Below are 18,598 nucleotides of genomic sequence, written 5' to 3'. Positions count from 1 at the left end.
CATCACATCTCTAAACCAAAAGGAAACTGAAGGTTTCCTTTGAAGATTTCCAAAGGAGTAAGATGCAATGTCTAGCCAAAAGTGATGTAAAGGCTAATATTTTGAAGTGTGTAGGGTCGGTTAGACCAGTGTTGACTGGAAGCCCAAAAACAGCTAGAAAAGGGTCCGTGCAGATTTGGGTCCCAAGAGCCTTGGAAAGAATAACTGACTCCAGAAGCCATGGAGTCTTGGGGACAGAAAGAACATGTGACCTAGGTCACATGGGCTGGCATGACATCTCTCACACTGATCCATCACTTGTGGGTAAATCTCAGAAAGACGAGACTTTGAATAGTAAACCCTGTAGCACTTATCTATTTTGATGTGTATATATACAGTTTTGTTTTGCACAGCAAAGACTTTGATGGGTTTTGAGGATTTTAATTGAAGATCATTTGTAGACGGAGGATCTTTCACTTCTAGGAGAACTGCCTGGCTCTGTGGCAACAAACTGCACAATCCAAATAAGATGGAAATGATGAGATTAAATCTACAGCTAAATCCAAAATATAAAACAAGGGAAACTGTTTCTCCTCACAAAGGCTAGACAGTCTTCCAAGGGGTGATGGGAGGAAAATCATTGCCGAATATCCGAGTCCTAAAAGGTTAGAAGACCCGTTTATCTGTGGCTGTGTTTGTACTGTGCTTCTCTTTTTTCAGAACAGAGGTTCGTCGGTTCTGGGTGGGTTTAAACAAGAGAGACCCTGAATATGCCGGAGCTTGGGAGTGGTCTGATGGTTCTCCTGTGAGTACACAGAGACATTCACGGAGTGTCCTGGTGACCCATCAACGCTCCGTGGAGTGTTACAGATTTGTCTTTGTGCAGGTGGTGATGTCGTTCATTGATGATAAGAGCGAGGAGGATGACAGGAGGGACTGTGCTGCGTACAGTGACCTGACCAACACGTTCATGCCGCAGCTGTGCGACTCCAAACATGAGTGGATCTGTAAGCTTTCCAGAGGTAAACACGCACAAACACATTCACCTGCACTATCTACACACACATGCTGCTTATACACACATCAGGACTGCATCATTTACCAAACTCTGTTTTACATTGCAGGTGATAAACTGAACAAACCCTACTGGTACACTGAGGGTAAGTAAAGATTGTCTTTAGTTTCAACATTTGGGAACTTCATAGAGGGTTTCCTTTGTGTGTCTACAGTCTGCTGCTGGGTACGACTACATCATTATCATGTGACCTGCTAGATTAAAAAAAAAGTTTTGAGAGAAAGTGCTAACCGACCATTTAATGAGCATAAAATCCAGCTCTGGTAGCAGGCTAAGCCAGAGCCACTTTTTCTATATTTGTGTCATAGCCAGGAGTTTGTCTATATGTAGTCCTATCTTATTACGTGAATTTGTGTCCTGTTTCTGTGCTTGTCCTCGGCCACAGAGAGCGAGCCCTGGGTGTTTTACCGTGGAGCTGAGTACCTGCTGGCCAAGCAGCCCTTTGACTGGCAAGCTGTCTCTCTGGCATGTCAGATGATGGGAGCCTATCTGCTGTCCATTCACTCCAAAGAGGAGCTCAACTTTGTCAAGGAACGCTTGCGGCGGGTCTGTTACTGCCGCTGCTCATAGACATGGATTCTACTTTAAATCTTTAAATTCACAACCTGTTAAATTCAATTCAATTCAGTTTTGTTTATCTAGCAAAAATCACAAAAACATATTGCAAGATAAAGACCCGACAATAATAAAGATCATCAAATGACCCCCTATGAGCAAGCACTGGGTGACAGTGGGAAGGAAAAACTCACTCAGACAGAACCAGGCTCAGGGAGGGGCGGGGCCATCGCAGGCTCGGGGAGAAAGACGGGACAAAATAATGAGATTCCACAGAAATCAGTTTTTATAATCACTTTGAGGTGGTAACAGAATTTATTTCCAGATTACTTGTTAGCATTTTATTTATTAGCATTTGTTTCTAACATTAATTGTATTATAATAGTATTTGATGCAATTAGTTAAAATATTACACAATTTCTTCTTTATTATATTCTAATTCCTACCACTTTAATAATTTAATTTAAATGTAATCAAATGGAAAATTATTCAATAATTTATTGAATACATACATAAATACAGTAAATATATATAAAAAATGTATTTTGATCATTTTAATACTCCTGATGAAGCTTGAATGGGCTAAAAAGTTGATTGTATTAAATTGTTTTTTGTCCCTGCATCACACCTGACCCTCAGTATACATTTTGCATCAGATAATTTTAATTTGACAATTTTTTTTAACAAAGTGGCATCAGCTGTTGTTGTTATTTTTTAATTATTGTTATTAAATTTTATTTATTGAAGTTGCAGGTCTAACATATCCCCACTACAGAACATGAAAGACAGACAGACTGTGTCGCTATTGTTGACTTCCAAACTTTGTTGGGCTTTTATAGCCACAGTAACCAGATAAAATTGAAAGTATTCAGTTAAATAAATCCACAATACATTAATATTGTAAAGCTACAATAAATACACATTAGCTGCAGAGAAACAAAAAAGCAAAACTGTTAGGAAATACAAAAAAAGGAAATACATTTTTATTTTATTTTGATGATTATGATGCTTTAGTATAATTAATTAAAATGGCTGCAGCTCTAAATGTGCTTTTAGCACTAACCTTTGACCTGAACTGTGAAAGATGTAATATTTGTGACTGGTGTTAGTTTATTTCACAGATGGCAGGCCTTAATGGAGAATGCTGATTGTCCATATTTAGATCAGCGATGTGGTATTTCACAGCTACCGTTCACCATGCTCCTAGCATCTCTAGCACTCTCTTGACTTTGGATGAATCTACAAGGAGGCTCCAGGGCTAGATTTTTTTAAACAGTTGAAATGTAATTTAAGAAAACAGAAATGAATGAAACTCAGAGCAAAGTGGTTTATATTTCTTTAAGATGTGTTTTCAATGATTTCTAATGTTAAACACTATTAATTCTCTTAGGATTAATGGTCCAGCTGAGTAATCCTACTTCCTAATTGCAGTGATTTCAGTGAAATCAGGACCTTTTGAGGCATTTTCTTGTTTTCAGAGATCCAGACAAACAAGCCAAATGAATGCGCTTAATCACAGAGGTTTGTCTCCATTGAATGGGCCACTACATCCATTCTTCAAACAGTTTACGCACACACTGATTGTACAAGCATGAACACAATGGATTTCCTGACTCGAGTGTTTACAGACGCATAGAGACAAGCTAAAATGCGCCTCATATGTGGACCCTTTAATGCTCGAGCGCTCCCAAAAAGCCTTTTGGATCGGACTAAAGAAGTCTCTTGTGGCGTCGAGGCTTGTGAGAGGATAATGAGAACAAAACAAGGCAGTGAAAGAGGCCAAGAACAGACTAAGCAGGGTGCCTGAAAGGCCCCTCATGTCAGGAGCTCTGAAAAGCCAATCTTCCGGCCTGGTGAAGGATGGCTCGCAAGTTTTCTTTGTCATTTATTTTCTGTTTACTGTGTCTCTTCAGCTCTCGCTGGGCCCGACTGAGTGGTGGATTGGCCTGTCCATTGGTCCGCCTGGACAGGAGGTCAGGTGTGTGGGGATTTTTTTTTGGAGCTTGTATCCCGTTTCTGTTACTGTGAGTGAAAAAATGCTGATGTTATTTTATGAATGTCAGACGTGATTTATAAAATGCAGGTCTTTCGAAGGCCTGTGCGTAAAGGTGTGGTGTTCTGTTTCAGTTTGTGAAACTTGTAAAAGCGAGCAAGAGGAAATGAACTCACGCTGCAAACTATTGCAGATTTGGTGAAATGGGCCTTACATGACTAAGGAAAAGCAGCATAAACAACTGGCCTTTAAAGTGGGGGGAGGGACATAAAGTGGGTGAAAGACAGTGGAAAAAACAGAAAAAAGCTCATTTTTTTAAAATAAAAAAACTTAAACAGAAGTTGGAAAAAGTCACAAAATTGCAAAATATTTCAAACGTTAATAAATTAGAATTGTGAATAAAATTTAAAGCTAATCTTCACTGTCCATCACTTAAGTCTCTACTTAAACTACTTCTAGTCACTTACATAAAGTGACTAGAATAGCTGCAGTGAAATCATCTGTGTGGTCTCATGAGGAGACAGTAACATAAAGAACACGTTTCCATCAGTAACAACATCATCTCTTTAAGTTGATGTTTTGACGTGGAGAAAATCACTGCGTTCGTACCTCAATACTGCATTTTCTTTTTCTAATTTTGGGTTACAATTTGTCCAACATTTACATGGAAACATGACCGATATCGAGGCTCACAGCTGCAGCTTCAGGCGTTTGAGGTACGGTGGCTCACAGCACAGTTTGTAATGGGCAAATCTACTCCAGTTCACTTGTATGAGCATGACTGCATTTACATATTGGCCAGCAGTTGTTAATATTAGCTTTAAAGCCAATTATATTAAGTATGAAAACAGCAGCAGTGAAACCCTGTCAGTCACAGGTAATGAGGTGGAGGTTAGTGCCAATGAAAAATGGGGTTATTAAGGTGAGAGCACTCAGGCGTGTAACAATCGTCATTAACAATTTTTTTTTCATGTATTCATTTGCAGGTGGAGTGACAAGACTACAGTAGACTTTCAGAAATTTGATGAAGTGGCTGTTGGCGATGATCTTCGGAGAAGAAGGGCGTGTGTCACCATGTCTTCTTCGTCAGGTAAGCGCGTGCACATGGAAACGCTCGCCCTCGTTTGCGTGTATTACCCTATGCCAGCGCTGAGATCTGCTCTGCACGTTGCAGGGAAGTGGGCACTGAGCAGATGCAGTGATCTCCATGGATACGTGTGCAAGAGAGAAACTGTATCTGTGGTGGAGACCCCCCGGGAACCGCACTACATTGGACGATGCCCGGAGAAATGGCTATACTTTGGACACAAGGTTCAGATAAACGCTTGTTGTCTGTGAAGGTTCTCAGTCATCCAGGTCATCGTAGTCTAAGGAGCTTGGAAAGAAAAGCGTCTGGACTTCTTTAAGTTGCTTGAAGACGTTTCCCTTCTCATCTGAGAAGCTTCTTCAGGTCTAAGAGTCAAATGGTGGAGAGTCCCAGATTTAAACCCAGTGGGAGTGACCCCCCAAAGAGGGACAAAGGATCCCCTGATGATCCTCTACCTAATCACATGAGCCAAGGTGTGAAAACGGGTGTGGGTCACAATCAGCCATGGTGTCGGGTGAGCTCATTGTGAAACCTGGCCCCACCCTATCATGTGATTTCCTGAGGTCAGATTGCCCAGGGCGTGAGTGGGCGTTAGCAACACGCTCAGACAAAAACTGGTTCACCCAAAAGACAAAACTCCAAAACATAAACTTAACAATGTGGTGTATGCTGTACAGTGCAGCGAGGAATGCTCAGACCTCTACATTGGAGAGACCAAACAGCCACTTCACAAGCGCATGGCACAACACAGAAGAGCCACCTCCACAGGACAAGACTCAGCAGTTCATCTGCATCTAAAGGACAAAGGTCACTCTTTCGAGGATGACAGTGTTCACATTTTGGACAGAGAGGACAGATGGTTTGAAAGAGGAGTGAAAGAAGCCATCTATGTCCACTGTGAGCGACCATCTTTGAACAGAGGCGGGGGTTTACGACACCAACTCTCTGCCATCTATAATCCAGTTTTGAGTTCCCTTCCCAGACGCCTTAACACCCACTCACACCCTGGGCCATCTGACCTCAGGAAATCACATGATAGGGGGCGGCCAGGTTTCACAATGAGCTCACCCGAAACCCTGGCTGAAATCTGGGACTCTCCACCCTTTGACTCTTAGAAATGAAGAAGCTTCTCAGATGAGAGGTGAAACGTCTTCAAGCAACTTAAAGAAGTCCAGACGCTTTTCTTTCCAAGCTCCTTATAAACACTTGTTCACACACATGCACGCATATATTCAAATACAGATAATGAGACATTTGCATTAGTCTGTGGTAACTCTCCTAATCTGGTGATTCGTGCAAGGACACTGCAGCTCTCTAAGCTTGTTAAGTTGGCATATCTTTAATAGCAGCAGCTCATAATGTGTGCATATGTGCGCTTTTATTAATGCTGTTGTCAGCAACTAAAATTTTAGATATATATCTATAATACTTTTGTGCAGTGTCATACCTAAAATACATTATATCTTCACGTGCAACATTGTAATTTTTAGTTTATCCCACCAGATGAATTTATGCCACAGTCAATTGCTGCTCCTCATGCTGGTCAGGACTGAATCAAACTTGCACACAGCGATTGCCTAATGCGAGGATATCAGAGCCATTTATATGAGGGACCACACACAGCGGGCTATGATCTTAAGTGGGCCGGACCAGTAAAAATCCCCTTTCTGTCAGTATAAATAACTTTAGCTACATATTTAATCCCTGCAATAGGTCAGTATAAGAAAAAGAAGTGCAATTTCAACAGTTTAACCACATGTTTAAAAAAGCAACCAAAGCAATCTGTCAGCATGACTGTCAGGGCTTCAATTCTTAAAATAAATATTTAAAATTACAGAAAAAACTTCTGGTAGCTCATTGCCCAGACTCTTCTGTTATTATAAAGCTGGAAGTTTTTGTTAATTCACAAAACTTTTCTATTTTATTTATTTATTGTACTGTGGACACATTGTAAAAAAAAAACCCCAGAAATATCTATTGTGGATAGATTATATTCAAATATAGATTTATGAAAATACAGTTAAATGTCCAAAGTCTTTTCCCTCCTTCACATTTCCCAAAGATGTCCAGTGGGTTGGGTTGGAGTATTGGCCGATTCTGACCCCCGGGCCTAATGTTTGACACCCATGGCCTTTCACAGCTTTCCCCTTTTCACAAAGGTGAGAAGGTGAATACTTGCAAGATAACTTCCCAAAAACCTGCAGCTGCACTTTAGCCACTTCTCTACAAATGCATTTCGTTTACTAGAAGAGCTCACAGATGCTGGCAGGGATACCAAAACCAAATGTGTGCAAGTATTTCCCACAAGTAGCCTAAACACCCTCGAACACCGAGTAAAAACCGCTACAGCGAACATGAAAGGCAGGAAATAATAGTCGCTCTTTTCAGTAAATCATCTGCTTTGGCAGTTACTGCCTCTCAAAGCAAACCTGCTGTCACCGCCCTAATCACAGAGGAACCGGGCAATCTGCCAGTTCAGTCACCTCAGCAATCTGTAACTGTTCACTGTTAAGTAATATGTACAGTATATCTTATTAATAAACTGTGTTAGGTGTGTAGGAAATAAAATGTTTGCATCTGTTGACAATCTGTGTATTGCACACTACTCGACACTGCTACCACATTATTATTACGAAGAGCAAACTGCGCAAAAGTGGCTCATTTTACCGTCTGTGCTTCCTCTAAATTCCCAGCTGCATTTGGGTTTAAAGTAGGATGTTTGTGTTTCCATTCACTGTTTCTGGACTGTTGTGTTTTTAAAGAGCAGCTTCCCCCCACCCCCCACCCTGACAACCTCAACCTCACAAGAACCAGCACATGCTCACATGAAGCCATATCAATCGATGATGAATGATTGTTTAAATTGTGGATTTTTTGGCATCATCGAAACGATTATTTTGAAATAAATGCAATAGGAAAAATTCTGGTAAAGACTTGACACAGGATCTGAGAGATGCATCTGACCCTTCAGTTCATCCATCTACTTTTCACTGAAGCTTCAGCAGAAATGTTATCAGTGGAAGGGTGGCTGTCAAGAAGCCATTCCTAAGGAAGGGAAACATGGAGAAAAGGCTGAGGTATGCCAGATTACACAAGAACTGGACTGATGAAGTGAATCCAAATTTCAGTGTTTACACAGAAGATCAGGAGAGGTACAACATCTGTAACATCTGGTGGCATCTGTAAAACACGGTGGAGACTGGACTGGATTTCAGACAGGGATGTTGGGAATGTTGTCAAAATTAATGCAATTATGAAGGCAGAAAAGTAGCGTTGGAGTTTGATCCAACATCTAATGCCATCTGGAAAGTATCTAATTGTTGCCTTTCTTATTTTTTTTGCCTTATATGCTATAATTCCATGTATGTTTATGCATTTAAAAAATTGCTGCAATTATTTCCTACTTTCCTCGAAAACTCCAAAAAAATGAGAGGTGAGAGAGGCTTAAGACTTTTGCACAGTACTAGAAGGGAGAGAAACACGATAATAACAAAGAGACTCAACCTTTTGGTTCATAGTTAATGGGGCTTGAACTCCTTAGTCAGAGAAACCTTAACTGCTTTCAAAATACAACAGAGACGCTGTCATTTCCTCGTGTAACGCGACCAGATTTCTCTCAAATTGAATCAAGAAGCAGAGCTCTTGTTGCTGAAACTTTCCCTTTTTGTTAACCAGTAACATTGTGGTTGCATTACCTCCTCCCTCCTACATGCTTTGACTTCTGTATCTTTGAGTCGTGCACACTCCAAACAACAGTCCTGTCAGTGATCTGGGATTTGCATTCATGTTTTGTGTGTGTGGTTGTGTGTGTTGGCAGTGTCTCCTGCTTCACCTCCCTACCAGTCCAAAAGAGGGAAAGAGTTGGAAAGATGCCCAGTCCATCTGCTCTTCTTTTCAAGGCTCGCTAGTTGCCATAGAAGATGAGATTGAACAAGGTAGAGTCTTAGTGAACTGCACAACCATGCGTCAATGATTCGCTGCACAATCACTGCCTGAGAAGACAAACAGCTTTATTTCCACTTTTTTTCCTGTCATGTCATCATTTCTGTAGCCTTCATCACCATGTTTCTCCAGGGAAGCGCTGTAGGTGTGTGGATTGGGTTGAGAGATGAGGACACCATGAAATGGACCAATGGGAGGCCAGTCAGCTACACCAACTGGTCTCCAGTAGAACCAAAGAACCCTCTCAATGTAAGCTGTAGAAAATACCTGAAGTTCACTTTATTAACTGCTAGAACTGCTAGCATATTCTTAATATATGAGCTTGTGACTGTGTGAATATGTAGGAAGTACCTTGCTTTTTGTCCTGTGAGAGCTTAGTACATCCAAGTTACAGTCATTTTATATTAGATAAGGAGAAATAGCACCTCCCACTGCTGTAAAACTGGCCCTTCCAGTGCAGAGATTTGAAGGAAGGCACAGATGATTTGGGCATGTGCAGAGGAAGGATAGCGGAGAAAGGATGTTGAATATGGAGCTGCCAGCCAATTAGGAAAGGAGGAAAACCACAGAGAAGAGTAATAGATGTAGTGAAAGAAGACGTGTAGACTGCTGGTCTGATAGAGGAGGATGAGGGGAAAGAGTGAGATGATGGCAGCCCTAAAGGGAGCAGCCAGAAGAAGAATACAAAAAAAAGAATAATTCATTAAAGCTGTGCAAAATGTATTCGTTCATCTCATTACTTTGGCTTTAGACACTTGGAGTATGAATAAAGTTGATTTGATTGCAGTTTTTAGGCTCAAGTCGTGACATTTTATAGTTTAAGTCTAAAATTTTGTTTGACTTTATTAAATATACTAAAGTTATCGTATTAAAGAAAATCAGGTGATTCTGGGGCAGTCAACTGGGAGGTAGTGATTCATTGTTCCTGAAACGAGCTTGTCGTGAACAGAGGTGACACATGCTAATAAATGTGCTATTGTCAGTAGTTCTTTAGTAGTGGTTCTTTATGTTCTCAGGAAGACACGTGGCTCCAAGGATATACTGATGAGCCTCTGTGTACTGTCCTGTCCAACAACCACAACTTCCACCTGACGGGGAAGTGGTACGACGAGAAGTGCAGCGAGAGCGGGTATGGCTTTGTATGTCAGAAACCTCAAGGTAAGGCTCCCTCAGGTTCTCTATCTTTGGTTTTTGGTTTTTTGCTCTGAAGGTTTGGATGGATGGATGGATGGATGGATGGATGGATGGATGGATGGATGGCAAAGCTAATTAGCGATCCATTAGCTGTGTATGAACTAATCCATCATGCTGAACCTTGAGTTCTCCCCACACTCCTCCCTGCTTTCTTGTCACAGATCCATCCAAACGCCCCACCCACTCGTATCACCACCTTCTCCCAGAAATTATTGAGTACAGGAACCGCAACTACAAGGTTGTGACTGGCAACCTGAGCTGGTACGACGCGATGAATAAGTGCAAAGGCCATGATTCTGACCTTGTGAGCGTTACAGATGCCTACCACCAGGCTTTCCTTACTTTCCTTGTCAATAGATTGGGAGCGCCGCACTGGATTGGACTGTACAGTGTAGACGTATGTACCTTCTATCCTCTTATCTGTTATGTACTGTATACAGTGGGGCAAAAAAGTATTTAGTCAGCCACCGATTGTGCAAGTTCCCCCACCTAAAATGATGACAGAGGTCAGTAATTTGCACCAGAGGTACACTTCAACTGTGAGAGACAGAATGTGAAAAAAAAATCCATGAATCCACATGGTAGGATTTGTAAAGAATTTATTCGTAAATCAGGGTGGAAAATAAGTATTTGGTCAATAACAAAAATACAACTCAATACTTTGTAACATAACCTTTGTTGGCAATAACAGAGGTCAAACGTTTACTATAGGTCTTTACCAGGTTTGCACACACAGTAGCTGGTATTTTGGCCCATTCCTCCATGCAGATCTTCTCGAGAGCAGTGATGTTTTGGGGCTGTCGCCGAGCAACACGGACTTTCAACTCCCGCCACAGATTTTCTATGGGGTTGAGGTCTGGAGACTGGCTAGGCCACTCCAGGACTTTCAAATGCTTCTTACGGAGCCACTCCTTTGTTGCCCGGGCGGTGTGTTGTGGATCATTGTCATGTTGGAAGACCCAGCCTCGTTTCATCTTCAAAGTTCTCACTGATGGAAGGAGGTTTTGGCTCAAAATCTCACGATACATGGCCCCATTCATTCTGTCCTTAACACGGATCAGTCGTCCTGTCCCCTTGGCAGAAAAACAGCCCCATAGCATGATGTTTCCACCCCCATGCTTCACAGTAGGTATGGTGTTCTTGGGATGCAACTCAGTATTCTTCTTCCTCCAAACACGACGAGTTGAGTTTATACCAAAAAGTTCTACTTTGGTTTCATCTGACCACATGACATTCTCCCAATCCTCTGCTGTATCATCCATGTGCTCTCTGGCAAACTTCAGACGGGCCTGGACATGCACTGGCTTCAGCAGCGGAACACGTCTGGCACTGCGGGATTTGATTCCCTGCCGTTGTAGTGTGTTACTGATGGTGACCTTTGTTACTTTGGTCCCAGCTCTCTGCAGGTCATTCACCAGGTCCCCCCGTGTGGTTCTGGGATCTTTGCTCACCGTTCTCATGATCATTTTGACCCCACGGGATGAGATCTTGCGTGGAGCCCCAGATCGAGGGAGATTATCAGTGGTCTTGTATGTCTTCCATTTTCTGATGATTGCTCCCACAGTTGATTTTTTTCACACCAAGCTGCTTGCCTATTGTAGATTCACTCTTCCCAGTCTGGTGCAGGTCTACAATACTTTTCCTGGTGTCCTTCGAAAGCTCTTTGGTCTTGGCCATGGCGGAGTTTGGAGTCTGACTGTTTGAGGCTGTGGACAGGTGTCTTTTATACAGATGATGAGTTCAAACAGGTGCCATTCATACAGGTAACGAGTGGGGGACAGAAAAGCTTCTTACAGAAGACGTTATAGGTCTGTGAGAGCCTGAGATTTTCCTTGTTTGAGGTGACCAAATACTTATTTTCCACCCTGATTTACGAATAAATTCTTTACAAATCCTACCATGTGGATTCATGGATTTTTTTTTCACATTCTGTCTCTCACAGTTGAAGTGTACCTCTGGTGCAAATTACTGACCTCTGTCATCATTTTAAGTGGGGGAACTTGCACAATCGGTGGCTGACTAAATACTTTTTTGCCCCACTGTATATATTCACCTTGTTTTCCTTGCTCCTTTTAAATGTACTTTAAGATCTTTGTAGTCCAGAAAAAATAAAGCATCTTGGGATCTGCTTGAAAGAAAGGCAGACATGAAATGCAAAAGTGATATCAGACATCAAATATGACATGATATTTGAAGGAAAACTAAAACGTGATACTTAGAATCCCCATACATTATTCTCTGTATGCCTCTATGTTGTCGGTACAAACATTGGCAGTAAGAAACAGTCTTAAATAGCTCCATAAAGCTGTTGATCACATTTTAAATCTTTATGCACTACTTTCTATATGTTACACACAACACACTTATAAGGCTTTTTGTGAGTTTTAAATAAATCATTAAGTTGGCCTTGAAGACTTCGGTGGATGGAAGCCAACCTTTAATAGCTTCTTAACATGAACCCACACTACATACCTTTTAGCAGAATGCATTAAAAACTTTTCAAACCGTTATGTTTACAACCAGAATGAGCCTCACACATGTAAACACAACCAAAAAAATATATCCTCCTTGGTGTATATATAGTGTACTGCTGTCACACAGTTGAGATAGCATTGTGTGCCAACTTCCTACTTTCTAACAGTCTGAACAATCAGATTAAAGGGACCTGTTTCAGTGTCATGGGATCTGATTTGTGACTCCTGATAGGTGAGGCTGTGGACTTCTGCTGACAAAGGGAAGTGATATTTAGACGTTTCTGGGTGTGTGGGATTTAGCGGAGTTGAAGCAAAAGCATTTGATTATCGTTTACTAGAGGACGTCACTCTAGTTAATATCACTGTCTTATTCCTTAGTGAGACTTCTGTTGGCGTGTTGCCCATGTAGAGATCTCGTGGGCACGTGTTTTCCCGTCAGTCTTCCTAGCCACTGTAAAATATCGTGAGCGTCGAGACAAATGAACACAGTGTGTGTGAGGAGCCGATTTCCTCTATTATATGTATTTTATTACTCATGTTAAAGATAAGCCAGCTACTCATTTTTATTGTAGGGTCTGCCTTACAGTATAAAGCGCCTGTTGTTGTGATTTGGTGTTGTATAAAGAAATTGAATTAAATTCAATTAGCAAATTTTAGTCAGTAATACATTGACCGGTAGCTAGATGCTTCCTCAGAAACATATATCTCCTTAAATAAAGTTTTTTTATTTTTAAATATATAACACAACAGATGGTTTTATGCAGTAAAATATAGAATAAAATGTGTGTTGGGCTGAAGAAATACACCTGACACACTGGTAGAAAGCCAGCGCTAATGACAGTTTATCCACGCGAGCGTCAGCACTGATTGCAGGAACATTTTGGTTGCTTCTTATATAAAGTTAAGTCATGACTGACACTTTGTGACTGTGCTTCCTTACAGAGCGGCATCAATTATCAGTGGTCGGATGGCAGCGACACAGTGTACACGCACTGGGACGCAGCCGACGACGATGACGACTTTGAGACCGGCGAGTGCGTGTACATGGACGTGAATGGAGGCTGGCGGCGAGCTGACTGTGAAACACTGCTGCCAGGAGCCCTGTGCCATGTTCCCCAAAGTCCCTCCAAGCCAAGTCGGTGCTACTTCAGTGAAAATCCGTGCACCCGACATTGCATCTATTCAGCTTTTGGTTTCTGTAGTTCACAGCGGAATGTGTGAAAATACCCATTTCCTGCCTTCTCCTGCTGTCCCTCGCAGGCAATAAACCGTTAACCGCGAATGTGATGGCGTGTCCCTCCACATGGGTGAAATTTGGACATGGTTGTTACAGCTTTGAGTCCGTGGCGGAGAAACGTAGTTTTGAGAAGTCAAGAGAGCACTGCAGGAATAAAGGTAAGCTATTCGTCGGATATGACTTACAGTCACTACCAACGCAGCTGCTATCTGTTAATGTTTCCAGACCGATAGCTGTAAATTATCTTATTTCTCAGCTGTTTTTTCAGACTGTGACATGACGTGTTGCTTTTTGAGTTTCTTTAACCTGCTTTACTTTGTCAGACAAGTTCTATTTAAGTGATTTCTTGATTCAACAGGTCTGCCAATAATCAGGCCTGGGTGTGGCTAGTGAAATTAAGTGTGGTTAATCCCAGTTCATTCATGATTCACCAAGGAGAGGAACTACTTTTTCAAATAGGGACAAATAGATCTGAAGAGCTTTTTTCCCTTAATAACTGAAGCCATCATTTTAAAACTGCATTTTGTGTTTACTCGGGTTATCTTTCTCTAATATTAAAATGTGCTTGTTTATCTGAAACATCCGAGTTTGACAAAAAATCTCGAAATCAGAAAAGGGGGAGATACTTTTTCACAGCACTGTAGGACCACATGCAGCACCTAGATTAATGAAGCTTAGCTGAACTTGGCAAGAAGTTCAGAAGCAGGATGAAACAACGAGCCTGTCTCTCTGCAAAGATAACATCCACCCACAGCAATAAAAAGTAAAGTGTAAAGTTAAGCTGTGTTTTGTTTTGTTTTTTGCGGCGGGTTATTTGTCTGGTATTTTCTTTGATTTTTTCCTTAAGACGTCTCTTCTCGCCTGCCAACTTCACAGTTATAACAGGACAGAGCCAAGTTGTTGTTTCACCCTGCTTCCTATCTTCTATCTCTTCTAAGTCAGGCTAGCATTCTCAGCGTATCTGCTCATATATTGCATTGAAAAATGAAGGTTAAATTCAAACGTCTGCCTTTTAGTAAGAAAGCAAATAAATATTTTCGTCATATTCGCATTCCTTTGCAACACTAATTATCGTGAGTGTGTCATGTTTCTGTTTTTGTCACCCACTAGTCAACACCTCCGATGTCCTGACCATTGAGGATGAGACAGAGAACCGTTTCATCATGGAGCAGCTCTGGTCATCGAGGCTCCTTCCCCAGACCTTATGGTTGGGGATGCACTTCAATGTTGACAGTAAGAGTCAGTCGCTTTTCTGTACCATCAGATAAACACAATGTCGTGTCATTAAAGTGAGGAATCTGCTTTTAGCTGACTCTATGGCCTGGGTAGATGGTTCACCAATGGAGTACACCAACTGGCCCCACAAAGGTCCAAACCCCAAGCTGCTGACTGAGGATTCCTGTGTCACTACTAGGGTAGTTGATGGTACTTGGCACTTTACACCGTGCACAGAGCGGCTTGGCTTCATCTGCAAAATCATCTCAGGTAACGTGAATCAGAGGCTCCCAAAATCTGCACCTAAGTCACAAAGAAAATAAAAGAACTGACATTATAACAAAAGTGGAGTACAGAGAAGATTAGATACAAGACATAAAAGTAAACTCCTTGTTCACTCTGCTGGAGGAAGATTTGAATCAAACTCTAAATATTATTTCTACGTCTTTCAGCTCAGTGTTTTGGCTTTCCAACTGACAGCCAGTTTTCAGTGTTTTGGGTGAAAACAGTAGAGCAGCCAAACAGCTCCTTCTGAACACAAATCAAGCAAGCAACTATTTGGTGAAGTATTTTGCTTTCTCTTGGAAATCCATCCATCCATGCTCATCTGTGTTTGCAGCTCATTTTAATGCTCTCAACGTGGACAAGTCAAACTTCAAAACAGGGAAGGCAGGATAGTTAAAAGTGCTATAACCCTATGCAGAAGGTTGTGCTCATTCTAAACAGATAAACAGCCTGGAAACTAAATTTGTGGCTCCTAAAGAACACTACCACAGGAGGCATGTGTAGAAACTGTGAGCATTACACTCACTGCCCACTTAATTCATTAATATATGAATTTAAATATCTTATTAGAAAGTCACATGGCAGCAACTTGATACATATAGGAAAGTAGACGTGCTGAAGTTCAAAACTGAGAATCAGAATGAGGAAGAAAGATGACTTAAGTGACTTCAAACGTGTCATGGTTGATGGTGATGGTGATGGAGTAATCTGAGTAATTCAGAAACTGCTGACTAACTACTGGGATCTGGGCTTTAGCGAGTATGACCCTAAAAAGAGCAAATAGCAAGCAGCAGGTTTCTGCAAAAATGGTTTGTCAAGTCATGTCAGCTTTATTTATATAGCACATTTAAAGGACATCAAGTGTCGGCCAAAGTGAAAGTGAACAGAGAGACAATATAATCAAATAAAAATAGATAAGATAAAAAACATTGTAACACATCCATATATACACACACAGGCAGACTCTTATATATACTTGTTTGTAGAAATATACATGTATGTGTACATATGCACATGCATATACAAAAGTGTACACATACACACACAAGCACACATACGTGAACATAAAATACATGTATACATATACACAGGCGGAACAGGCTTGAGTGACAGATGCCTAAATAGAGAGAGTTACAGTAGTCAAGACGTGATGATATGAAGGCATGGATAACGGTTTCCAGATCTTTAGATGATATTTTTGAGTTTAGAAATGCTCCTGAGTTGGAAAAAAATGCCACAAACAACTGAGTTTATTTGTTTGTCCAGCTTGAGGGTAGAATCGAAAATGAAACCAAGATCTTTTACATGGGGATGTACATTAGCTGATAGTGGGCCCAAGTCCTTTCTTATGAGACTAACAGACTCTTGCTTACTGAAAAACTCTGTCGATGTCAGAGGTCAGAGAAGGGTAGTCAGACTTGTTCAAACTTATAAAAAGGCAACAGTAAGTCAAATAACCACAGGTTACAAGCACATCTCTGAATACACAACAAAGGGTTACAGCAGCAGAAGACCACACCAGGTGCCACCCCTGTCAGGCTACAGTTTGCGCAGGTTCACCAAAATTAGACGTTAGAAAATAGGAAAAATGTTGCTTGGTCTGATGACTCTCAATTTCTGCAGCAGCATTTGGATGTTGAGGTCATACCATGGACTAAACAACATAAAAGCTTAAATCCCTCCTGACTTGTATTTACTGGTTCATTGTGGTGGATTCACAGGTTTCTTTGTTTGTCTGTTTGTTTTATATATTTAGCTCTATAGAAATGGTTAGAAATCATTATTGAGACCTAAAATAAATCAAATGTTCATATTGATTCTTTTGATAATTGTTGCTGCACCGTAACATAACATTTGAAAGCATAAACTTTTCCTATTTATTGATCTTTGCTGCATATTCTCACCTGATGAGTTCAAAACGGTTGTGCATTTCTTTTCCAGATGGAAATACTGAGGTGGAAGTGAAACCGCTGAATGGTAAAGTGCATTTCAAGCTAAATAACTTAAAAACATTGAATGTTTTTCCGTAGGTTTGATATGTGTGAGGACGCTGTTTCATGTTGCAGGGCCGCGTTCAGCTGGAAGCTCAAATATGTGGCTAAACATGCTGACCGCGATTCCTGCTGCAGTGTTTAAGCCCTTTGCATGCTATTTAATAAGAGGTTCACACATTAAATTTAGAGCACGACTACATAAGAGCTGCTGTTGTGCGTTTCAGGTTTGCATCACGGTGTCATCCCCGCTGCTGTGCTGGCAGCGTTGCTAATCTTTATCCTGCTGGCAGGGGTAATGTGGTTTCTGTACAAGAGGAGCTCCGGACGTTTCCAGCGGCTCCCCACGCTCGGCAGCGCTTATTTCAGGCAAACGGACTCGCAGGCTACGGAGTCAGATGGAAACGTTCTCATCGCAGACCTGGAGCCTCCCTCAGGAGAGTAGCACGCGTTGACTTGTTTCTTCCTCGAAGCCTCTGCTGTCCTCCCGTGCTCCGTCACCTTGTCACCGTCAGCTACGGATGCCGCGCTGCACTGTAAAACTGTGATGCTGACTCCTCAGGACAGTGGTGAGATGATGACGGCAAGCAGTTTCGAGCGCGTCTCTAGTTTTCATTTACTCGCACCATTTAGGTCACCAAACACTTGCAAAGACACTTGAAGGCCACGGACTAAGAGATCACACAGACCAAGAAGGGACGCTAAAGAGCTTTGGACTTGTTTGAAGAGGTTCCGTTTGATGTCATCCGGGATTTATTCTGTTATGATTTGTAAACAGTGTTAAGGAGAATAATTTAAGACATGCTCTTGGGCTTCTTTTCAGGGCAAAAAGTCACTTTCATTGTCAAGCATGAGTACGATTCATGATAAAATATTCTTTACAATGATGCTTTGTTCATTCAGACTTCTGTTGATGGGTCTGTATGCATGGTACAGTATTTTGTCAGTATTACTTATTTTGTCATTTTTTATTCTCTCATGTGTACGTGCTGTATGTTGGTCATGACCAAATAAGTACTGGGACTGAATGGATTTGCTTGGTTCTGGCTGCTGACGAAAAGAACACAGAGGGATATATGTTTTGCACAGTTTTATTTGTGTTTTAATAAATCGAATTTGGTTGAATGGTTTCTGTTAGTTTCATTATTACTTACTGTACTTTCAATTTGCCTGGTGTTATTTTCTTTGCTTCATCACCTTAAACCCACACTTCCTCTTAGACGGCCAACTTAAAAGATGCCAGCAGAAACCACAGTGAGGTTGTGCATCTCGTATTTAACTATGTTTTGTCTTTTGGGCATTACTATTTTTACCAGAAAGAAATCTAAAAACTTAGATTGACGTGAGGGACAGAGATCAGAGTCCTTACAGACTGCCTGGGGAATAATGTTATTGATATAGTAATGATGTAGGGCCATAAAGGTCATTGTCCTTTTTTATTATCAAAGGAAACCATTCGTGCCTATCGGTTTCCCTTGAATGTTATCTGTTATGTTTTATGATCTCACCCTGAAACAATTTCTTGATAAATTTCTTCACTGTCCTGAGGGCAAACTTTTTTCCTGACATGG

General features: G+C 41.3%; 1 protein-coding gene across 2 annotated transcripts in view; it reads left to right on the top strand.

Moving 5' to 3' along the window:
• Positions 1-18,152, top strand: part of pla2r1 (phospholipase A2 receptor 1) — a 30,510-nt gene extending 12,358 nt beyond the window's left edge. For both annotated transcript variants that reach the window (XM_085404136.1, XM_085404146.1), the window contains 17 exons: positions 700-784; positions 866-1,001; positions 1,104-1,139; positions 1,440-1,600; positions 3,523-3,587; positions 4,589-4,692; positions 4,777-4,913; positions 8,507-8,624; positions 8,741-8,880; positions 9,648-9,789; positions 9,987-10,222; positions 13,242-13,434; positions 13,560-13,694; positions 14,647-14,769; positions 14,845-15,021; positions 16,978-17,013; positions 17,255-18,152. In XM_085404136.1, coding sequence (XP_085260262.1) covers positions 700-784; positions 866-1,001; positions 1,104-1,139; positions 1,440-1,600; positions 3,523-3,587; positions 4,589-4,692; positions 4,777-4,913; positions 8,507-8,624; positions 8,741-8,880; positions 9,648-9,789; positions 9,987-10,222; positions 13,242-13,434; positions 13,560-13,694; positions 14,647-14,769; positions 14,845-15,021; positions 16,978-17,013; positions 17,255-17,472 — 2,242 coding nt within the window. In that variant the 3' untranslated portion in view covers positions 17,473-18,152. The remainder of the gene's footprint in view (positions 1-699; positions 785-865; positions 1,002-1,103; positions 1,140-1,439; positions 1,601-3,522; positions 3,588-4,588; positions 4,693-4,776; positions 4,914-8,506; positions 8,625-8,740; positions 8,881-9,647; positions 9,790-9,986; positions 10,223-13,241; positions 13,435-13,559; positions 13,695-14,646; positions 14,770-14,844; positions 15,022-16,977; positions 17,014-17,254) is intronic.
• Positions 18,153-18,598: the final 446 nt, after the last annotated feature.

The sequence above is a fragment of the Rhamphochromis longiceps genome, linkage group LG1, assembly GCF_057381845.1.
Source record: "Rhamphochromis longiceps isolate RC_006_pf linkage group LG1, R_longiceps_female_GT1.1, whole genome shotgun sequence".
NCBI classification, from domain to species: Eukaryota; Metazoa; Chordata; class Actinopteri; order Cichliformes; family Cichlidae; genus Rhamphochromis; species Rhamphochromis longiceps.
This window is presented reverse-complemented; position numbering and strand designations above follow the sequence as displayed.